Source organism: Lingula anatina, chromosome 4, assembly GCF_051362555.1.
Source record: "Lingula anatina isolate TDL-2025a chromosome 4, LinAna3.0, whole genome shotgun sequence".
Taxonomy (NCBI): Eukaryota; Metazoa; Brachiopoda; class Lingulata; order Lingulida; family Lingulidae; genus Lingula; species Lingula anatina.
Window position 1 is genome coordinate 27,179,116 of NC_141770.1, and position 21,954 is coordinate 27,201,069.

General features: G+C 38.9%; 3 protein-coding genes across 3 annotated transcripts; all 3 read left to right on the plus strand.

The window, feature by feature from the left end:
* The first annotated feature begins 2,119 nt into the window (after window positions 1–2,119).
* On the plus strand, window positions 2,120–4,272 carry LOC106159627 (neuronal acetylcholine receptor subunit beta-3-like). Its single transcript, XM_087012066.1, has 4 exons — window positions 2,120–2,695; window positions 2,914–3,000; window positions 3,343–3,452; window positions 3,755–4,272. Exons 1-4 carry the CDS (start codon window positions 2,254–2,256, stop codon window positions 4,043–4,045), a joined length of 930 nt encoding a protein of 309 aa, XP_086868192.1. The 5' UTR covers window positions 2,120–2,253; the 3' UTR covers window positions 4,046–4,272.
* A 10-nt stretch (window positions 4,273–4,282) lies between these two features.
* On the plus strand, window positions 4,283–10,149 carry LOC147762686 (uncharacterized). The gene is made up of 2 exons (XM_087011499.1): window positions 4,283–4,588; window positions 4,726–10,149. Exon 2 carries the CDS (start codon window positions 4,861–4,863, stop codon window positions 10,147–10,149), a length of 5,289 nt encoding a protein of 1,762 aa, XP_086867625.1. The 5' UTR covers window positions 4,283–4,588; window positions 4,726–4,860.
* Window positions 10,150–12,406: 2,257 nt separating this feature from the next.
* LOC147762687 (neuronal acetylcholine receptor subunit alpha-2-like) lies at window positions 12,407–14,963 on the plus strand. The gene is made up of 6 exons (XM_087011500.1): window positions 12,407–12,562; window positions 12,959–13,003; window positions 13,612–13,721; window positions 13,976–14,070; window positions 14,374–14,442; window positions 14,857–14,963. The coding sequence occupies exons 1-6, from the start codon at window positions 12,407–12,409 to the stop codon at window positions 14,961–14,963; spliced, it is 582 nt and encodes a 193-aa protein (XP_086867626.1).
* The last annotated feature ends 6,991 nt before the right edge of the window (window positions 14,964–21,954 follow it).

A 21,954-nucleotide genomic window follows, 5' to 3' on the forward strand; every position in this document is an offset into this window, starting at 1 on the left:
AACTACAGCAGTGCAAACCTTTAAGCTTAATAACAAAAAAGTTTCGGAGATTTTTTTTATTTCTTTGAGCCTTACAATGAACATGATGTTTCCACTCACATGGATGGCTCTTATCGGCGTCTTAGCGTCGCTGGAGCTTATCAGAGGTGAACTCACGCTTATCTTCTTTAACTTCGAGCATTTCCTGGGACACGTTTGCAAATATTGTATCAAACATAATTACAGTTAGGGATCTGATAAATAATTTTCTTGAATATGTACCTAACCATTTGTACAGGTGCACGGGGCAATTCTGCCATGGACCGCCTGATGGAGTATGTAGGTAACAGGACCAACCCCCTGTCTATCCCGCTACCAGAAGATGTGGGTCCTTTGTCAGTTAACATAACAATGGTTATAAGCAACATTTTCCGCTTGGTGAGTAATATTACATATATATATTCATATCCACCTCATCAGCAGCCACAAATTGATTAAATTTTGTTTTTAGGCTACAAAATAATATAGTAAAGACGATGGCTGAAGGAGGCTCAACATTTGTTTAAACGTAAAGCATCAATTTGACTTTATTTCCACATAATTTATTTGCGGCATTGTTCGACATCACAATTTTTATTTCGCTGTGCCTTGATTGCACATTGTGTATGGAACATATACAAAATATAACTTTCTTTATTGAATATTATTGTTGCTAGTTTGTTCGTACAATAAGTATCTACCTGTAACATGAATAATCTTAAACCCAAGTGACCGCGAAAGCTGACCTTTGTGATCATATGGACGATGTATTTTAATGATGTGCATGTAACACAAGGAATATACATGGGTCGTCTGAGCAAGGGGACGTGGGTTCTACCAGTCTTTCATAAACGGTACCACTTGTCTCCCCGCTTGGCAATCAGCACTTGCATTGGGGATTGAAGCAGGGTCTTTGGTCTGACAGAGAAAGATACTGTTAGTTTTCAAAAGTTTTCAGCGTCTCATTCGACAGCTGGGGTGTATCTACGCTATGGGCGTTAGAACGCTTTCACCCGAAGGGATAAAAATATTTATGTCCAGGTATTTTTTTCACTTATTGTAAAGTGCTCTGAAACTAAGTGTAGTGCGCTATATAATAACAATATTTTACTTAATTATCTCATTATGCAGGACGAAGTTTATCAGACGCTGACTTCCGGCCTCTGGTTTGTTCTGGTGAGTGAGTATTATTATTATTATTTTTTTTTACATTAGTTATACTATATTTGCATTCAGATATGATGCCACTTTGTAAGCTAAGGGATTGGTGGCTGTATCCCAGTCAACCATGTGGTCTTTGTCTTAGTCCTAGTTTTTTTTAAATCTCAAATACATGTATGTGTTTAGGACTACAAATGGCTGACTGGGGTTTCAACTATTCTAAATCGTTCTGTAATTGTAAGTTTGAATTTTAATATGACAATTAAAAATATAACAGCAGTGTTCTCATAATAATGATGTTCTTATATTATTATTATTATTATTATTATTATCATCGTTGAAGGTGTTGGCGGCATGGATGGTGATGGCGTATTAAAGTTATTATTTGTTCCTAATTTTGTGTGAATAACCAGACAGTCTTAAACATACAAATTTAGACGGGTGATCTTAATCACCAGCAAGTTAATCAGCGAGTTAGCTATTCATTGGCTAATGATGGATTTCCTTCACACATTTTACTGTTTGATAACTTGACGTCACCACAAGTCAAAACCGATTTTCAAATCACACACACAAGCATAAAAGTTAATAGGTCCTACTAGAAAAACTCACTTCTGTATTTTCTCCAACAGCACTGGACAGACTATAGACTCACGTGGAACCCAGCGGAATATGGTAACATCTCCTTGATATCCGTTCCTTTGCAGAAGGTGTGGAAACCGGACGTAGAAATGTTCATCACGTAGGGCCCTTTGCTTCACTCATTTATTTTCTATTTATTATGCAGAATTGAACAGAGAAGCCTAATATACGTTTAGTAAAAACAGTTTGTTATTAACACTGTCCTTGTTCCTAACGCATGTAAAGTAGCACTAAAAAAGTAAGAAATATACATCAGGACCTTGTAGCATACCCTTTAACCGAGCACTACAGTCGAGACCCCAGCTGATTCTAAGTGTCATTCGTATTAATAGTTTAATATAAATATTAAAGTGTATTCCCCGTAGGCATACTCGGGTTTTGTAATGCAACAACTTGATATTTTGTTTCATTTTCAGCGCAGACGACAATCCTATGTTGTACAGTGCCACATACGGGGACGTGACAATGTGTCAGTTGAGATCCAACGGAACCGTCGAATGGTTGCCTCATCGCCGCGTGTCTAGTACATGCGCAGTTGATGTTTATTTCTATCCGTTTGATTCTCAGTCATGTGGGCTTCACATCTATTCCCCTACACTACCAGCTATATTTCTAAATTGGACAGTAGCATCACCTATTGACGCGACCCGTGGATCAAACCTATCGTCCAGAGAATGGGAAGTTATCAGCTTGGATCACTCTACGTATAATAGCAAAGATGCTGCGGTATCAATAATCATTGAACTTAAGATAAATATTCGTCGCAACTTTTCCTTCTTTTCTCTTGCTATCTTGCTACCTTCGGCTCTCCTTGCAGTCCTTACTCTGGCCATGTTTTGGATCCCGCCTAACTCCACGGATAAAATGTCTATGGGTATGTAAACATTTTGTGTTGGGCCTATATAGTTATGCTAATCATAAAATGTCCTTGGGTACGTGCTTCTTTCCAGTAATATCAACATTTAACTTAAATGGTCGTAAAATGAGAAGGCAGAAAATTGATGAGATCAGAGAAATTACGAAGACAAACGATTTTTTTTCTATAGAAAATATTAAAAAATAAACGACTCACAATATTAAGTTTGGTTCTAGGAATGGCCATATGGACCTGTCTCTGTGTGATCCTCCTGGTTTTGGTTGGTATTGTTCCTGGGGGCGGCGGAAGAATCCCCTTAGTTGGTGAGCATATATTTTTAAACGATCATCACATGTCGTTAATATCCGACGCCGTACGTTTGACAGCCGTAGAGAAATAAGGCTTTTGGGTCAGGGACGGATCCAGAGATAATTTGTGACAGTCTTCCAAACTGACGTTGTTGATCCATCCTCCATTTTTTAACGTCTTCCGACAGAAAAAAAAAATTAAAAATTAGATACCCATCAATGTAAACTTGGCAAATCTGAACGTCTTTCGGAAGACCCAGAAGACGGCCTCAATCCGCCCCTGTGACTAATAGCGGAATGGGCTGCTCATTCTTTACTGAGATGCGTGTAATGCCAGTTGTATCTTGGGCTCCCCAGGTTCTTTCTTCATCTTGAATCTGGTTCTTGTGACTGCAACGATGATCGTCATGATTGGCACGACAACAATGGCAGAGAACTGCACCCCCGTGCCACGGTGGCTCAGCAAGGTGAGGCAACCCTAAATGTAATTTATAAGATTCGTTTTCCACAATTGCTTTCCATATCAAATTACTCGTTGAGGGTGAATTGCTAGTGGCAAACTGTGTAATTTTGAAAATTTTCTCCGATAGCGTTTTTTTTTTTTTTAACATGGATATTGCTTCGATTAAGAGAATAAAATAACTATCAAGATGTTTCTGTGATGATCCCCGATGTTCGGTATTCCTGGGGAGTTACATGTACATGTGGCAATGCATCCTACAGCGTGCATGGTAAGGACACTGTTTTTTTAATTGGCAACTATTTACAGGTGATGATGACGCACGTGTTTGGCACGTATGGTACAAACCAAGCACAAAATGAACGTATTGAGCCCCAAGAAAACTCTGCGAGGAAAGCTTCAGTGGTTGAATCTATTGAGAGGAATGTCAACAGCGATATTGAGAAAATACCATGTCACAGCTGTGGAAAAGAAAGAAAGGGATACCAGAAAGAATGGCAGTGTATTGCGAAATCATTTGATCGCCTTGTTTTTTGGTTGTTTTGTATAGGAATCACAATTTCAAGCGTGTGGATTTTAATTGATTTCTTCAATGGTTGAAACCGTTTCAGACATTTTTCATGTGATTATCAATGACTCTTTATCTTGCGACTTTAATTGATATACTGGTAGACAATTCCACTTTACCACGCATTTCATAACATGTGTCAATTTGAACACAGAAATGTATCATTATGACCTTATTTATTTCGATCTTGCGTAATGTAAAAAAATCATTTGGCCATAGGAAACAACTGCATGGAAAATAAGAAATTTAAAATAAAAAGTGTATGTAAGAATCGGATAACCGATTTCTTGTTTATTTTGATTAATGTAAACTTAAGCGGCCCATTTGCGTGATCTTTTACGTGAGGAGGCAGGATTGCGAAGAAAATTGATGGACACTTCAACAGCGTGGCTGTTTTGTAGTTAGCATTCCGTAGGAATAGACTTTTTTTTGCGACACTCCTTTGTGCTTTTATGATAGTTCAGACACCACATAGTATAATAACGTCAAGTTACTTAGATGTTCAGTGATTTTGTAGAGGAAATTCAGCTTTCCAGGATAAAAAGGAATAATTGACATCCACGAAAGCCAGCAATGTGAGTTTTTTATGATTGCTCTGTTGTACTGTATAAGTTAGTTTAACATTCTTAATGCAGTTTAAAATTGTTTGTAACACTCTGTTTTATTTAAGAATACTTATTTATGTTTGTTTTTTTTTTTGTTTTCGTTTTAGTCAGAACCATTGGACTACAAGTACATGCGTTTCTGATGCTGGTTATTGAAATAAACATACAGAATATTAATCAAGACTTTATTGTTTTCACTTAAGATCCGTGGGATCTTACAGTTCTGAATTGGCTTTCCAACCATGTCACTTCAAGAGGAAATAGAAAGACAGCGTCATTTAATTGAAGAATTAGAGAGAGACATTGATCAATCTATTCACTCTCTTTTAAGAGACATAAAGGGAGAACATTCACTTCTTACCAGTACACCGCACAATGTAGCTACTAGTACATCAATCAGTGAAGCTTCTATAAGCCCCATACCTCATCCAGGGACACCATACACATGTAGATCAGAGGGTATTTCCACAATGAATGCAGTGTCTGTGACATCTCCTGTCACAATGCCATCACTTAGTGCATTAAGTTCGAACATTCCAGCTTTCAGCCAGACGACATTCACATCTCACAATGTACCAGTTGTACCACAGTCTCAGTCTGCAATATCAACATCTAATATACCAGTGTCTGTTGCGGTACCACTCACACCTTTTCCTAAACCTGTTTGGACAATGCAGGCTGCCCCTCTCACTGCTTCGCATGCAACACAGTCCATGACACCACAGGATGACCGTTTACTGGGAAGTATTCCTGTATCATGTGAATTACCTGCGACTTCTCAGCTTACAGTGCCATCTCCAGCTGTATTTAGTACAAGCTCACCCGACTTTATTCACATATCACAACCAAATCTTTATCATCCCCATGGTGCAGTAGCATTCTCCGCATCTCAGACTCCGATTCCAACGAGATTTGAAACAACAGCGTCTGTCGCAGTGCCACCCGCACCCACGCCTGCATACGGTATTCCATCTCAGACTATACAACACAGTGCAGTATATACACCAGTATCTGAGGCTGTGCCACCAACAAGTGACTCATTGACCCCACTGATAGATGCAATGCAGTTGCCAAAGGTAGAATTGATGCCTTTTAATGGAAACCCTCTGCAGTACCACCCATTTATGAGATCATTTGAAAACATGGTAGGACATAAAAATGTTCCTCATGCTGCAAAATTGGCCAGGCTCTTGCAATATTGTCGCGGCGAAGCTTATAATCTTATACAGTGTTGCTGTGTTATGGAACCAGAACAGGGATATGCCACGGCTTTAAAGTTATTGAAAGAAAGGTACGGAGACAGTTACACTATTTCCCAGGCCTGGATACAGAAAATCATGAATAGGGGACCGGTGACGGATAATGTAGCTTTACGTCACTTTGCTGATGAGTTGAGATGCTGTTTTGAAACCTTGCGTGCAGTTGGGAGAAAGGAAGACATAAATAGTGGGGACTACCTACTTAAGATTGTACAAAAGCTGCCCCAATATATTAAACCCAGATGGTTGAAGTTGGTACACAGTATCCGGTCTGAAGGAAGAAATCCTGACATAGGGGACTTGGTTAACTTTATCTCTTTAGCAGCAGACGAAAGGAATGACCCTGTTTTTGGCCAACTTCTGTCTACTAGCAGAGAAGGAAGGAACAGACAGATCACTGCCAATTACAGCACAAGTACCGACAGTCCACTGTGTGCCTGCTGTGGTTCACATCACAGTTTATTTAACTGTGAAGAATTCAAAGGTTTGAGAGTACAAGATAGACTAACTTTAGCAAAACAGAAGAATTTATGTTTCAATTGTTTGAGAACAGGACATGTGGCCTTAAGATGTCCAGTGAACCGAGTATGCTCAGTAGAAGGGTGTGAACAGAAGCATACGAAATTTCTACATCTACCCCAGAGAAATGCAAACCAGAATATAGATGAAACAAATACTGAAGAAGTTGCTTGTAATGCCACAGGGGCCGGGGTGGGCAAGCAAAAGATTGCACTTCCCATCATTAGTGTGAAGGTCCGTGGGCAAGGTCAAACCCAATTTGTTGAAACATACGCTCTTTTAGATAGTGGCTCAACTCAAAGTTTCTGTTCAGAAGAGTTAACGAGGTCATTGAACTTGGAATCTACAAGAAAAATTCACAACATTGTTTTAAACACACTTGGTCACCAAAAGAGAGTATTCAGTAAATCTGTAAACTTGGAGGTGACAAATGCAGATGAAACTTTGATATATGACATGACAGATATATTGACTAGGCCCAAGCTAAATATAGGCACTGATAATATTGTTACTCAGGAAGAGTTGGACAACTGGCAACATTTGAAGGACATAAAGTTACCAGAAGTAGACATTGACCAAGTGCACATTCTTATCGTACAAGACATGCCAGAATTACTCAAACCAAGAGAGATCCGAGAAGGAAAGACAGGTATGCCATATGCAGTGAGAACAGCACTGGGATGGACAATCAACGGTCCAATTGGAGAAAGGTCAAGAGAAAATGTTGGAAGTTATTTTGTGAACACTTCCAATGAACTCCAGGACCAGATCAAGAACTTGTGGAAGCTAGATGGACATGATGAAGATTTTTTAGCTATGTCTGTCAATGACAAGAAGGTTATGACTATCTGGGAAAATTCATTACACTATGATGAAGAAGAAAAACATTACAGCATGGACATTCCATTCCAAGAGCAGCCACTAAATCTCCCAGATAACTGGCCTGTGGCAAATTTCCGTTTACAGTGCCTCAAAAGAAGGTTACAGAAAGACAAGTGGCTCCAAGAAAAGTATGTTGAAAGTATGGTAGAACTACGAGACAAAGGTTATGCAGAAGAGGTGAAAGAGGTCAGTAGAGATGATGGTTATGTTTGGTATCTGCCCCACCATCCAGTATTACACGCCAGAAAACCAGATAAAGTACGTATTGTTTACGACTGTGCAGCCAAGCACAAAGGCATTTCCCTGAATGATGCAATATATCAAGGCCCAGACTTAACAAACAAACTGATTGGAGTTTTACTGCGTTTTAGGCATCACCCCGTTGCTTTCATGGCTGATATTGAAGGAATGTTTTTACAAGTTAAGGTGAATGAGAATCATCGTGACGTGCTTCGATTCTTGTGGTGGAAGGATGATGATATGAACAAACCAGTTCAAGTTTATAGAATGACAAGGCATTTGTTTGGAGGGGTATGGAGTCCAAGTTGTGCATCATTTGCCCTACGGCGTACTGCGCTGGACAATTCCTTGAATTTCACCTCTCAGGCTATAGAAACTGTATTGCGGAATTTTTATGTTGATGACTGTCTCAAATCAGTACCTGATACGCAGCATGCGATTCAGTTAGTTAAAGAATTGCGAGAATTATTGGCACTTGGAGGGTTCAAGCTTACGAAGTGGATAAGCAATTCACGGGAACTCCAACACTCTATTCCAGAAGCAGAGTGGGCCAAAGGAATCCCAACCTTAGATCTTGAACAAGATGAATTACCTGTGGAGAGAGCATTAGGTGTTTTGTGGGATGTGGAATCTGACAAACTTGGGTTCAATACACTAGTCAAACAGAAACCCATTACCCGCCGAGGACTGTTAAGTGTTGTAAGCTCTGTGTATGATCCCTTGGGATTTGTCAGCCCCTTTATTCAGAAAGCGAAAATGATGTTCCAGATGCTGTGCAAGTTGAAGATCGGCTGGGATGATCCATTACCAGAAGACATAGCTCATCAGTGGAACAAGTGGCAAAATGACTTACCTTTGATCAATGAGATGAAAATTCAGCGATGTTTAGTACCACCAGCATTTGGTACCCCGATTGATATTCAACTTCATCACTTCGCAGATGCATCTGAAAATGGGTATGGTGTCGTTACTTACCTACGTTTGACAAACGGAGAAGGCCACGTACACTGTGCATTTGTCATGAGTAGAGCTAGATTAGCCCCTTGCTCAGCGACCACAATACCCAGATTGGAGTTGTCTGCAGCTGTTATGGCAGTAGATTTAGATGAATTGCTACGGAAGGAATTGGACTTTTCCTTTTCTCCTTCTGTCTTCTGGTCTGATAGCATGATAGTACTGCAATATATTGCAAATGAGGACAAGCGATTTAAGACTTTCGTGGCAAACAGGATTGCTAAGATAAGAGAAGTGACCTCACCAACTCAGTGGAGGCATATAAGTAGCAAATTAAACCCAGCTGATGACGTATCACGTGGTGCGACGCCCCAAGAGTTGGTCAGTAAGGAACAGTGGATTTGTGGTCCCTGTTTTTTGCAGTTTCCTGAGGCGGAATGGCCTAGTTCACCTTACGTAGCAGAAGTAGAAGCTCATGATACTGAAGTAAAACAAGATGTTAGTGTCTACCATGCTGAGATTATGAAAACGGACATACTTGACAAGCTGATGGCAAGATATTCCACTTGGAATGAGCTAAAGAAAGCAGTAGCGTGGATATTAAGAGCAAAGTCTGTACTTAGGAGTAAAGTCTTAAAAAGGGTACAGCAAACGTGTGATTTGCTCTCTGTTGAAGAACTTAATGTGGCTGAAGAAGAGATTGTTAAGTATGTTCAAAGAAACATGACAAGGGAACAGTTTCAGAGCAAAGGTTTCAAAAGACTATCGCCAGAAACCTTACCCAGCGGCATTTGGGTGGTTGGCGGTCGTTTGAAATATTCCAGCCTTGTGGAGACAGCAAAACACCAGTGGATTTTGCCACAAAAGCATCCAGTTGTTTCTTTGATAGTGAGACATTATCATAATGAAGCAGGGCATACAGGAGTGGAACATGTCCTTTCAGACATCAGACAGCGTTATTGGATTATGAATGGCCGTGCTGCCGTTAAACGAGAGATCTATAGGTGTATGTTGTGCAGAAAGTTAAAGGCCCCGACACTTGAACAACGAATGGCTGATTTGCCGAAGAATCGCACAGAAGCATTTCTACCACCCTTTACTATAGTGGGTGTTGACTTTTTTGGACCATTCTTTGTAAAACGTGCACGTAGTGAAGAAAAGAGGTACGGTTGTCTGTTCACGTGCCTAACATGCAGAGCAATACACATTGAGATATCTCATTCACTAAGCACCGATTCGTTCCTGAATGCTATGCAGAGATTCATTTGCCGACGAGGAGAACCTGAGGAAGTTCGCTCTGATAATGGAACCAATTTCACAGGAGCACATCGTGAACTGAGGGAACATATTAGTAGGTGGAATCAAAACAAGATAACGGACTGTTTGCGTCAAAGGGAAATTAAGTGGGTGTTTAATCCTCCCTGCGCATCACATATGGGAGGGATATGGGAACGGCAAATTAGAACAGTGCGATCAGTTCTCAGCTCATTGTTGACTCAACAACCGCTCAAGTTGGATGATGAGGCTCTTTGTACTCTTATGTGCATAGTGGAGAATATTGTGAATTCAAGGCCTATCACAAAGCTTTCTGATGATCCCAAAGACCTGCTGCCACTGACGCCTAATCATCTTTTACTGTTGCGTTCAGGACCAGTGTTACCTCCTGGGGATTCGTGAAACAAGATATGTACCATAGGCGGTGGAAACAGGTTCAGTATATTGCTGACTTATTTTGGCAGCGTTGGCTAAAAGAATATCTGCCTTTGTTACAAGAGCGGCAAAAGTGGTTCAGTGTTAAGCGAAATCTCAAAGTTGGGGATTTGGTATTAGTGAAAGATGAAAGTACTCCGCGTCTGCAATGGCCAATGGGCTTGGTGACAAATACAAGTCCAAGTATGGACGGCTGTGTTCGCTCAGTCCAAGTTAGAACACAACATGGAATCTTCAAGAGACCAGTGACAAAACTTTGTCTTCTGGAAGGTGTAGACTGATGTGACGGAGGTTAAAGTGGTAAAGTCATAGACCTTTTAATTACAACCTAGACATAATATAGTAATCTGGGACTGTAGTTAAATTTATAATATAATTTATGCAATGTGGGTACATGTGCATAAGGGGCCGGTGTAAGAATCGGATAACCGATTTCTTGTTTATTTTGATTAATGTAAACTTAAGCGGCCCATTTGCGTGATCTTTTACGTGAGGAGGCAGGATTGCGAAGAAAATTGATGGACACTTCAACAGCGTGGCTGTTTTGTAGTTAGCATTCCGTAGGAATAGACTTTTTTTTTGCGACACTCCTTTGTGCTTTTATGATAGTTCAGACACCACATAGTATAATAACGTCAAGTTACTTAGATGTTCAGTGATTTTGTAGAGGAAATTCAGCTTTCCAGGATAAAAAGGAATAATTGACATCCACGAAAGCCAGCAATGTGAGTTTTTTATGATTGCTCTGTTGTACTGTATTAGTTAGTTTAACATTCTTAATGCAGTTTAAAATTGTTTGTAACACTCTGTTTTATTTAAGAATACTTATTTATGTTTGTTTTTTTTTTTTTTTTGTTTTCGTTTTAGTCAGAACCATTGGACTACAAGTACATGCGTTTCTGATGCTGGTTATTGAAATAAACATACAGAATATTAATCAAGACTTTATTGTTTTCACTTAAGATCCGTGGGATCTTACAGTGTATACATAAACATTGTAGACGTATCTCTTTCTTTCATTCTTCCTCTCTCCCTCTATCTTCCTTTTTCATGTATACAATTTCCTGGGAATATCTCTTTGGTTGTCGTTTCTATCACCACGCCTTTCAATATCAAAGACAATTATAAGACGGACGTTTTGGAAATTCATCGATGGGTTTCATGGCTGCTTCCTATTTTTATCAGCAAAGTCGAACAACTTTCCATAACAATATACACTGAAGAACAAACATATCTCCAGCAAACTGGTTCTGTTTATCTTTTGAGATAATTTAGGGTAAATAAGTTGAAGTCGCCTTCAATTTCAAGTAGTTAGATAAAAGTAATTTGAATCAACAGTGCACTTTTTGAAAGTCGTTAATTCCAGTCACACACACTGGATTTTGTCATAATGCACACCATTATAACTTTATCATTATAAATAGTAGTCATTAACTAATAGTTGACTCTCCCTCAGATTCTCCCACAGTCTTTTTTTCTTACTGGAAAATGCGCATCAAAAGTAAGTACATTTACCCTATTTTCAGAACAACAGAGACGTTTAAGAGTATCTACGAGGAATTGCTTTTATCACAGTTGTGCTTACACATTTCATGTTTCATGTTGATCGACACTCGATGAGTAACTTCTTCAAATATATATATATTTAGAATACTCGCGCCGTATAATGTATTTATTGGAAGCAACAAAGTGCATTACTTCCGCAGGCTACTTCCTCATAATTGCAAGAGAACAATATTCCATTAGCTAGTTATTTTCAACGCACCAAGTCCAGTAACTGATTGTTTTAATGTTTGTTTAGGCTGAAAGGGAGTTGCAATTCCTAGCGGGGTAAAACAAATCAATGTTTGGCATCTACAATGAGCTCGTGTCGTACAACTTCTATTTATATTACCACAGTACAGGGGTTCCTACGCATCGTTGAAAAATACCAATCGGTCTTTCCTTCTGTCCTTTGATGAAACGATGTTATAACAAGCACAATGAAGGAATGGATACGGATCTTTTTAGTGATTTATCTAATCACAGGTGAAATAATATTTACTTTAAGCAGTTTACTATTTTATTTTATTAATAATTTAGTGTGTTGAGAAAGTTTGAGATAGTGTACTAGTTGGTTAAACCTTTAAATGTTTTGAGAAATGGCACGTGTAATGCATGTAATTGCCATGGTGTTGCACCATCATCAGTCACGAATTTCTTTGTAAAATGAATATATCTGTACATGGTATTTCTGGCAGCTACACGAGGGAATTCTGACATGGACCGTCTGCTTGAATATGTCAGCAACAAGACGAACTCCCTGTCTATCCCGCTACCTGAGGATGGAGGACCTCTGCCTTTCAGAATCCTACTGAGGCTAAGCGCCGTATACAACCTGGTATGTGGTCAATTATGTCATCATATTCACTTAAGGAATTAAAGTCTAAGAAATTGACTCGCAGCTCTTCCTACATTCAGTGGTATTTAATGTCGGGCTGTCTTCAATTTTCTCACTGTTCTAGCTTACTACACACCACAGCCAAGAAACACTTATATTAGATACACTTATACATATATACAGTGTGTAGCCATGGGAAAATGCCATGGCGCAAGAGGAAAACGGACAAGCCCTGTCCGTTGCGGTTGAAAGCGGAGAGCGACAGTTAAAATTACCAGTACACTTTGACATATTCCTTGAGTGTTTGACAGACTTTTCAAAATGCTAGGAATATGACGTACATTTGAAACATTTAAAGTAACATTTCTTTTTAAAATAATTTTTCTTGCAATTCAGGACGAAGTTCACCAAACGCTGACTACAAGTTTATTGTTCATTATGGTGAGTTTTCCCTGTAACAATTAGGCCAGTATAACGTGAAGCGGTACTTACTTCATTATTTCAGCAAAATGATTTTAACACTATACCTCAATTTATTTTGAAGCATTTGTATTTTACGGTTTTAATTACGTACAGTGTGTCTATTCATATAGCCTTCATATAGCCGTCGCATACGCCGCCGTCGACGTGCACTTTCCACTCTCAAAGCGATAAATTGGAAAAAGAATGACTTTTTATCATCGAACTAACTGGCCTGCTAAAGGACTAAAATACATGTTAAGTTCGAATAGCAGCTTTACTGGGCAATTTACTTTAATTCTGCAGTAGGTGATATTGATGTTTAGCACCATGCACATCTAATTTTTTTCGGCGTCATCATAATTCTGAACTTAATGTCTGTACATTTGTTAAGCTTTGCTGCCTTGTTGCATCCTCATCTAAGATACATACGAACATTGAACGTATAGCTTACTCTGAGGGAATATTATGTAACACTTTGTGAAAAACTTGAAAGGAGATCTATGCACACACATACACACTCACACTGTATTCACTGTCAAAAGATATGTGCGCAACATTCTTAGTTTAAGTACCTTCATGTTTTACAGCACTGGACAGACTATAGACTCAGGTGGAATCCAGCAGAGTTCGGCAATATTTCCTTGATAACCCTACCCTTACACATGGTCTGGAAGCCGGACATTCAGATTTCAAACAGGTGTGTATATGATAAATTTTAACCATGAACAAGAAACTGGTTTAAAACTGCAGTGGGCCTTCTTTGTTAATATCTGAGGTAAAACGAAACCAAAAGAGGTGATATTTTTATAGACATATATTAAAAAGAAGGGAAATGAAATGACATTTACTGGATATTAGATTTTAACAAGCATTTTTCCCACAACAGTAAGTAAGGCAGCAGGTAGATTTCATTTATTTTTGTTTTATGCTCCATAACTGTTTTGTTCGCAGTGCAGACGACAACCTCCTGCTATACAGCGCCACGCTAGGGGAGGCAGTCACGTGCAGATTGTTCTCCAGTGGCGTCATTGAGTGGACTCCTCTTCGTCACGCGTCTACCACGTGTCCAGTAGATGTTTACTTTTATCCATTCGACACCCAGTCATGCAGACTTTACATAATGTCCCCGACGTTACCAAACACTTATATCAATTGGATAATTGAGTCGCCTATCGACGATACCCAAGGCACAAAGCTTTCGTTGACAGAATGGGAAACTGCGGCCCTGAATCACTCCACAATCCAAGTACACGATGATGAAGACAATATAGCAATAACTGTCTTGGTATATATAATACGAATTCAACGACATCTTTCCTTCTTTTCGCTCACGATTTTTCTACCTTCAGCACTTCTTGCAGCCCTTACCCTGGCCATGTTCTGGGTTCCTCCCCAGTCCACCGATAGAATGTCTATGGGTAAGTGCATATTTCATGTACACCTTACATACCGGTACCTTGACAAATTTGGCTTGCAAGTATGTTTTAGTCGAACGCATGCATTGCAGTATATATGTTAAAAAAAAAAAGCAGATGGATCGGAAAAATCATGGAATTCTACTCTTCCCAGTTGAAATTTGCCTCTACATTTTTACAGTCAAAGGGGTTAGATCATGCTAAGTATTACAATCATAATCACAAATATATATAATCACACATCAAGTAATTTATTGAATTATCATATAACCTGTTATGAATTGATCCTAAGCCTGTTTATACATTTCTTAAGCAAAGAGAGCTGGACAATGGCACTACACTATAAAATAACATAGAATGGTTAATTGTGCCAAACCAAATCAAGTCCGTGATTCCAAGTTAATACTTTGTTTCCAGGAATGGCCATATGGACCTGTCTCTGTGTGGTCTTACTGGTGTTAGTCGGTATCGTCCCCGGTGCTGGGGGCAGGATCCCCCTACTGGGTGAGACATATACAACATAGCCTCCACTTAAGTAGTATACAAAATGCTCTAAGAGATTTAATTTCCAAAGTTGTCATAATTTACTATGTACAAATCAAGTGACCTTGTAATCAGTAAATATAAACTCGCAATTTGTTTGCAAACATTTGATAATTATACATCTATTTATGTATTGTTTGTACATAGAGTAACAGAATCAGTGAATGCATAAATTGTCTATGTAATGTAATTGTTTTACGTGGCAATAACATAATGTTATGCAGGTTCTTTCTTCATCCTGAATCTGGTTCTTGTGACTGCTACGATGATCGTCATGATTGGTACGACAAGAATGGCGGAAAACTGCACCCCCGTGCCTCGGTGGCTCAGCAAGGTAAGGTGTAAGTGATCAATGATTTTAAGAATGATTTGAATTTTTCTTCAGTCAACAGCTAATATTGAGATAGGTTTTACCTCCAATATTTCGATGTCTATCAGGACATCTTCTTGAGGGAATGAGGCTATCCAGGTGAATAGCCTCTACTCAGGAGGTGTACTTGCCCCCCCCCCCCCCCCATTGTCTTAGGAAAGGGAGGTAGAGGTCAGAGAGGATGGCACCATCATTTCTATTGAGACTGGTCCCTGTCTTTTTTATGTGGATGGCTTCCAGAACTTTTCTGTAATTTTCCCTTGGCTCACTGTCAATCACCTTGATTTTGTCGATTATAGGGCCATACGCTACTTTATGTCCAGATTGTTCCTCATGCTGGCTTAATGCTGACTTGCTGTTTCTATTATTGACTGACTTTTGGTGTTCGGCTATTCTCTCTGACACTGATCTTCCCGTTTCGCCTATATATTTCTCACCACACCCCTCACATTCCATTTCATAGACGGGGGGGGGGGGGGGGGGGGGGGGGGGGGGGGGAGTAGAGGCTATTCACCTGGATAGCCTCATTCCCTGAAGAAGCAGTGAAAAACAGCTTATTGATTTACGTCATGCCGCTTATATAATCATGTTTAGTTTAGAGACCTTGAACATTTTTAGAATGTCAACCTCACAACACGTGTACGTTTTCAGAACACTGGGGGCAGTAACGTGTACATAGATGTATCCATCACTTGCCCCCCCCCCCCCCTCCCCCCCCCCCCCCGCCCCCCCCCCCGTCTATGAAATGGAATGTGAGGGGTGTGGTGAGAAATATATAGGCGAAACGGGAAGATCAGTGTCAGAGAGAATAGCCGAACACCAAAAGTCAGTCAATAATAGAGACAGCAAGTCAGCATTAAGCCAGCATGAGGAACAATCTGGACATAAAGTAGCGTATGGCCCTATAATCGACAAAATCAAGGTGATTGACAGTGAGCCAAGGGAAAATTACAGAAAAGTTCTGGAAGCCATCCACATAAAAAAGACAGGGGCCAGTCTCAATAGAAATGATGGTGCCATCCTCTCTGACCTCTACCTCCCTTTCCTAAGACAATGGGGGGGGGGGGGCAAGTACACCTCCTGAGTAGAGGCTATTCACCTGGATAGCCTCATTCCCTGAAGAAGATGTCCTGATAGACATCGAAATATTGGAGGTAAAACCTATCTCAATATTAGCTGTTGACTGAAGAAAATTCAAATCATTCTTATAACTTAACACAGCTGATGAAATTCTTCTCTGGATCAATGATTTTATTTTTAATCATAACAGGTTGTTTTGGTTTGTCATAGGACTTTGTGTCATTTCAAGTGAATTAAGCAGTAAAATACGATATTTTTAAAGTGAGCTTCGTAGGACTTTGTGTCATTTCAAGTGGATTAAGCAGTAAAATACGATATTTTAAAGTGAGCTTCGTTTCACAGAGAAGTAAGTTTTATTGACCTGTGGGTCTATATTTTTTACAATTTCATCAGATGAGAAAAATCATAAGTATACAGTAAAAATACGAAGTGGTAATATATCAAGAATTATCTTAACAAAAGTAGCTATGGTGCGCACCGTGTCAACATAACAATAAGTAAAGTTGATGAAGAGCTTCTCGAATAAATTCAAAATAGATTTTTTTTCCCTATTAACGATGAGTAAGACTGGGTAGTTATTTGGTAGGTATTGTGGTCTGGGCTTCTATTAATTTACAGTGGAGCAAAATGTTAAGTTAACACTTACACTCATGGCGTGTAGCGCCAAATTCATAGAGCCGCGTTTTGTTATTTATTTTAATGTTATTCATTTATTTATTTATTTATTTATTTTGTGCTCTGAGCGTCCATCGTCCGGTCTCAATACCTGTGTTACTATGGGCACTGCGTCTCATATTTTCTTTTTAAAGAACACGCGTTCATTCTCAGGAAACGTACTCCATATTACATTTCTCAGGTTGGAGAGAACGTAGTGGCGCCCTTGGTTTGCATATGTAATGCAGGTTGTTATCAATGGAAAGCCGTTGAACCCCAAGGAAATCTTCGGAGGAAGACTTCACTGCCTGAATCTACCAATGAGAACCTGAACAGTGACAATAACGAATCAATCTGCGCCACTGCTAAAGAGGACATCCAGAAATACAGAAAGGAGTGGCAGCGTATTGCAAGCATATTCGATCGGCTTTTTTTCTGGTTATTCTTTATAGGGATGATGGTTTTCAGCTTGTGGACATTATTTAATATATTTTAGTGTGGAAAACATCTGGATATTTCAAAGGTTTATTGACACTTCTTACATCTGTATTGAAAATGTTTATTAGCATGTGCATTTTCACGGCGGGCGGTTCATTCGAAGGCAGTACATGCCCACAGAAACTGTATGCTTTTCTCTACTCTTGCACAGATGCCTTTGAAGTACAGGGTATTACATACCTAAGTAATTACATAGAAAGCTATGCATAGACACATTTCATAGAGAGATGTAGTCGTTTGTGTTCTTTTATAATCGCCGTCTTACATTAATTCCTTCTCTGAAGTTGTAATTCCATTCACCACTCCTTCGTCTAAGTTTCTATTGTCAAGAATTAACAAAGACGTAGGGAAAGTTAATTAGACCAATTAGTGTGCTTTATGCGTTTTAACTGTTCATTAAATTATATTAAAGATAAATACATGTGTAAAGACCAAGCATATGTGTACCAATATAAATTCATTTAAGAAGCACCTGCAACAATATGGAATGTGTTTGTTAACTGTATTCGACAGGATGCCTATAGCTAACTGCAGCCAGTTTTCGATATTTATTTATTTCAAAGTTATCTATTTGTTGGTATCCATCATATCTATATCCAACTATATCTCCATACTTCAAATCATTTTCGGATTTGGTAATCTTGTGACCATTGAAATGTTTCAAAATATGTTTATTTTTTCTCCGAGATGATCAGATGTTGCACCTCGTTCGACAATTACCGCAGTGTACGACCTATGTCAAAATACAGGACCGGAACCTAGATCATCGACCTGACCACACGTAAACGTTTGCAGTGCAATGGAGGCATTACCTTGTACATAGCGTCACATGAGTACCCATCACGTGCCTAATGAAAGGTATTGACTGTATGATGGAAATGGATTCTTAATTTACATGTGTTCAGACATAAGCCCTCAGATAACTTCAACAAAAAGTTCATTTATAAGTACCCCAATTTGTTTCAAACACCACCGATATACTGGTTGTTTTGAATAGTAGTGACAAACAGCTTATTGATTTTCGTCATACCGCTTATATAATCATATCTAGTTTAGAGACCTTGAACATTTTTAGAATGTCAACCTCACAACACGTGTACGTTTTCATAACACTGGAGGCAGTAACGTGTACATAGATCTTCATTTATAAGTACCCCATTGAATGGTTGTTTTAATGGTAATGACAAATAGCTTACCGCTTATGTAATCATGTCTAGTTTAGAGACCTTGAACAATTTTAGAATATCAACCTCACCACACGTGCACGTTTTCAGAACACTGGAGACAGTAACACAGATAGCCTTGCTTGGACACATTTCATAGAGAGATAATCATATGTGTTCTTTCTTAATCGCCGTCTTACATTAATTGCCTCTCCAAAGTGTACACAACTCAGTTGAATTAATTTGTTTGTTATCCCCACTCCTTCCTCTAAGTGTCTATTGTCAAAAGATAACGAAGACGTCAGGGAAGTTCAGTCATAGGTATAAAGTTAGATCAAGTAGTGTGTTTTATACTTTTTAACTGTTCATTGAATTATATTAGGGGTAGATACATGTAAAAAGACCAAACATATGTGTACCCAAATAAATTCATTTAAGAACCACCTGAAAAAATATGGAATGTGTTTGTTAACTGTATTCGACAGCATGTCTAGCTAATTGCAACCAATTTTGAAAAAATTCTTTATTTCCAAGTTATATATTTATATATATCTATCATACACGGTATCTGTATCTAACTATGTCTTCGTACTTTACAGAACGCTCGTTTTTTTTCTTCGAGATGATAAGACTTTATGCCTTGTTCGACAATTACCCCAGAGTACGACCTATGTCAAAATACAGGACCGGAACCTGGAATATTGACCTGACCACACGTAAACATTTGCAGTGCAATGACGACATTACCTTGTACATAGCGTCACATGAGTACCTGTCACGTACCTAATGAAGGTATTGACTGTATGATGGAAGTGGATTCTTAATTTGCATGTGCTCAGACATATGCCCCCAGATAACTTCAACAAAAAGTTCATTTATAAGTACCCCAATTTGTTTCAAACACCGCCGATATACTGGTTGTTTTGTATAGCAGTGAAAAACAGCTTATTGATTTACGTCATGCCGCTTATATAATCATGTTTAGTTTAGAGACCTTGAACATTTTTAGAATGTCAACCTCACAACACGTGTACGTTTTCAGAACACTGGAGGCAGTAACGTGTACATAGATGTATCCATCACATGCCCACGTACCCATGGAAGATATTGACTGTAAGACGGAAAAGTTCTGTTAGTTGGCATCTGCTTACTAAGAACAATAAGAATGATTATTGGACGCATTATGAAGTAAGCCTTTGTAAACTATTGTGTATTCAGAGATATACACTCAACAGAAACCTCAATAGAAAGTCCATTTATTATCACCCATAATTTGGCTCAAACATCACTTATTGACTGCTAAGTGTTTATCTGAATAGTAACGTGAAACGGAGCATTGGTTTCAGACACGTTTTGTTGCGTCATGCCGCTTATATAATCACAGCTAGAACATGGAACACATGCATTTCTATGGAAGACGACAAACGTCTCTTTCATTGAGTTCCTTGGATTCACTTGCAGGGATGGAAATCTTAAGAATCCTCCTTATGGCCAATCTTATAACAGGTGAGTTTTATTTCCTAACCTTTTTAAGTATATTGGCACGCTTTAAAATATTTTCACCGAATTTGTATGCATGATCTAATGACAGCTTCGTCCTATAGGTAACATAATTTATGACTCTGTATGTGAACTGATCAAACAAATTACGCGCTTGTACAAATCATATTTCTGACAGCTACACAGGGACATCCAGACATGGGCCGCCTGTTTCAATATGTTGGCAACAAAACGAACCACCTGTCCATCCCACTACCTGCCGATGGAGGGCCTCTGCCGGTTACCTTGAGAACAATTTTCACCGCTATATTTGACGTGGTGAGTAGCTATATACTTATGTCATAGTATCCACAGTCAGTACGGGTCTGTCAACTTTTTATTCGGTAGAGACGACGCTGTGCTGTACTCAGTATATATCTAATGTTGTTGTTTTCATGCTTTTATAGTAATAATGTATAAGAACGCATACATAGCAAGTGAGCTTCAATCCTCGACTTCTTCAGTACATTACTAACCACTGATGTATTTGGGCCAGTCATTGTCAATATATTTATATTTATGAATACTGGTTCAATATGCATGTGTATGTTTAATGTATGTCATTCTCATACAAGCAAATATAGTCCTAAAACTACTTTTCACCTTAAAGTATTTATCAGCGTTGTTTATTTTAACTTGCAATTCAGGACGAAATCCATCAGACACTTACCTCCAATATCTGGTTTTTCATGGTAAGTCGACCATCTTCTAAGCAGTTACTGCATTGGTAGTGTTGCCAGAAATCTTTTACCCAAGTTTAGGTTCTAATAACTTGATCGCACTATCTCTCCAAAATTACAGATACATGAAATGGATATGTTAATTCCTACAAAAAAGCAACGATATAAAAAAAACAAAACGTATCTGTAAGCGGCAGTTAAAACTTAATCACATAAATGGCACTACTTGTTTACTAGAAAATATATCAAAGTCATCAAAACGTGAGGAAAATGTGTTTGTGGGCGTGCGTTAAAGCACTCATACATATATATACAAAACGCGTTCTTTGTCTTGTTTAGTAGCTTTATCACATGTCTAAGTAACCTTGTGTTTTACAGCAATGGACAGATGACAGACTAACATGGAACCCAGCAGACTTTGGGAACATTTCTCTGATATCTTTGCCCGTATATATGATATGGACGCCACATGTAGAAATCTTTAACGCGTACGTTTTTTTTAATTGTCACTTACATAAATGTTACCTAAAATAAAAACGCAACTTATCTTAATATTAGCTGCCAAAGTGCGTTTCCTGCGATTTGTTGAAAGAGGGGGAAATTTTGCCACAAACTAGCAATTAATTCATCATAAATAGGCCATTAAAATTTCTTTAGCTTTCTTTAGCTGTGTATTTCTCATGAGTCAACAATGTTAAATGAACTTTGTTTGTTTCATTTTCAGCGCAGACGGAAATCCGCTGCTTTACAGTGCCTCGTTTTCAGCCGACGAGATCGAGTGCAGATTAAGATCCAATGGCGCCGTTTTATGGGCGTCACAACGCAGTGCGTCTAGCACGTGCGCCATAGACGTTTACTATTATCCATTCGACTCCCAATCGTGTGAGCTCCGCATCATTCCCCCAACTACACCGAATAGATATATCAATTGGACAGTAAAGACACCTACGGATGCTACTAAAGGCACTTGGAAGTCTTATTCGGGTTG

Excerpts from the sequence above, each read along its gene's own strand:
- LOC106159627 (XM_087012066.1), top strand. The coding sequence starts at position 2,254 with ATGTTGTACAGTGCCACATACGGGGACGTGACAATGTGTCAGTTGAGA. Across the intron at positions 2,696-2,913 it reads CACGGATAAAATGTCTATGG|GAATGGCCATATGGACCTGT; the intron begins GTATGTAAACAT and ends GTTTGGTTCTAG. Across the intron at positions 3,453-3,754 it reads TGCCACGGTGGCTCAGCAAG|GTGATGATGACGCACGTGTT; the intron begins GTGAGGCAACCC and ends AACTATTTACAG.
- LOC147762686 (XM_087011499.1), top strand. The coding sequence starts at position 4,861 with ATGTCACTTCAAGAGGAAATAGAAAGACAGCGTCATTTAATTGAAGAA.
- LOC147762687 (XM_087011500.1), top strand. The coding sequence starts at position 12,407 with ATGGTATTTCTGGCAGCTACACGAGGGAATTCTGACATGGACCGTCTG. Across the intron at positions 13,004-13,611 it reads CAAGTTTATTGTTCATTATG|CACTGGACAGACTATAGACT; the intron begins GTGAGTTTTCCC and ends CATGTTTTACAG. Across the intron at positions 14,071-14,373 it reads CATTGAGTGGACTCCTCTTC|CACTTCTTGCAGCCCTTACC; the intron begins GTCACGCGTCTA and ends TTCTACCTTCAG.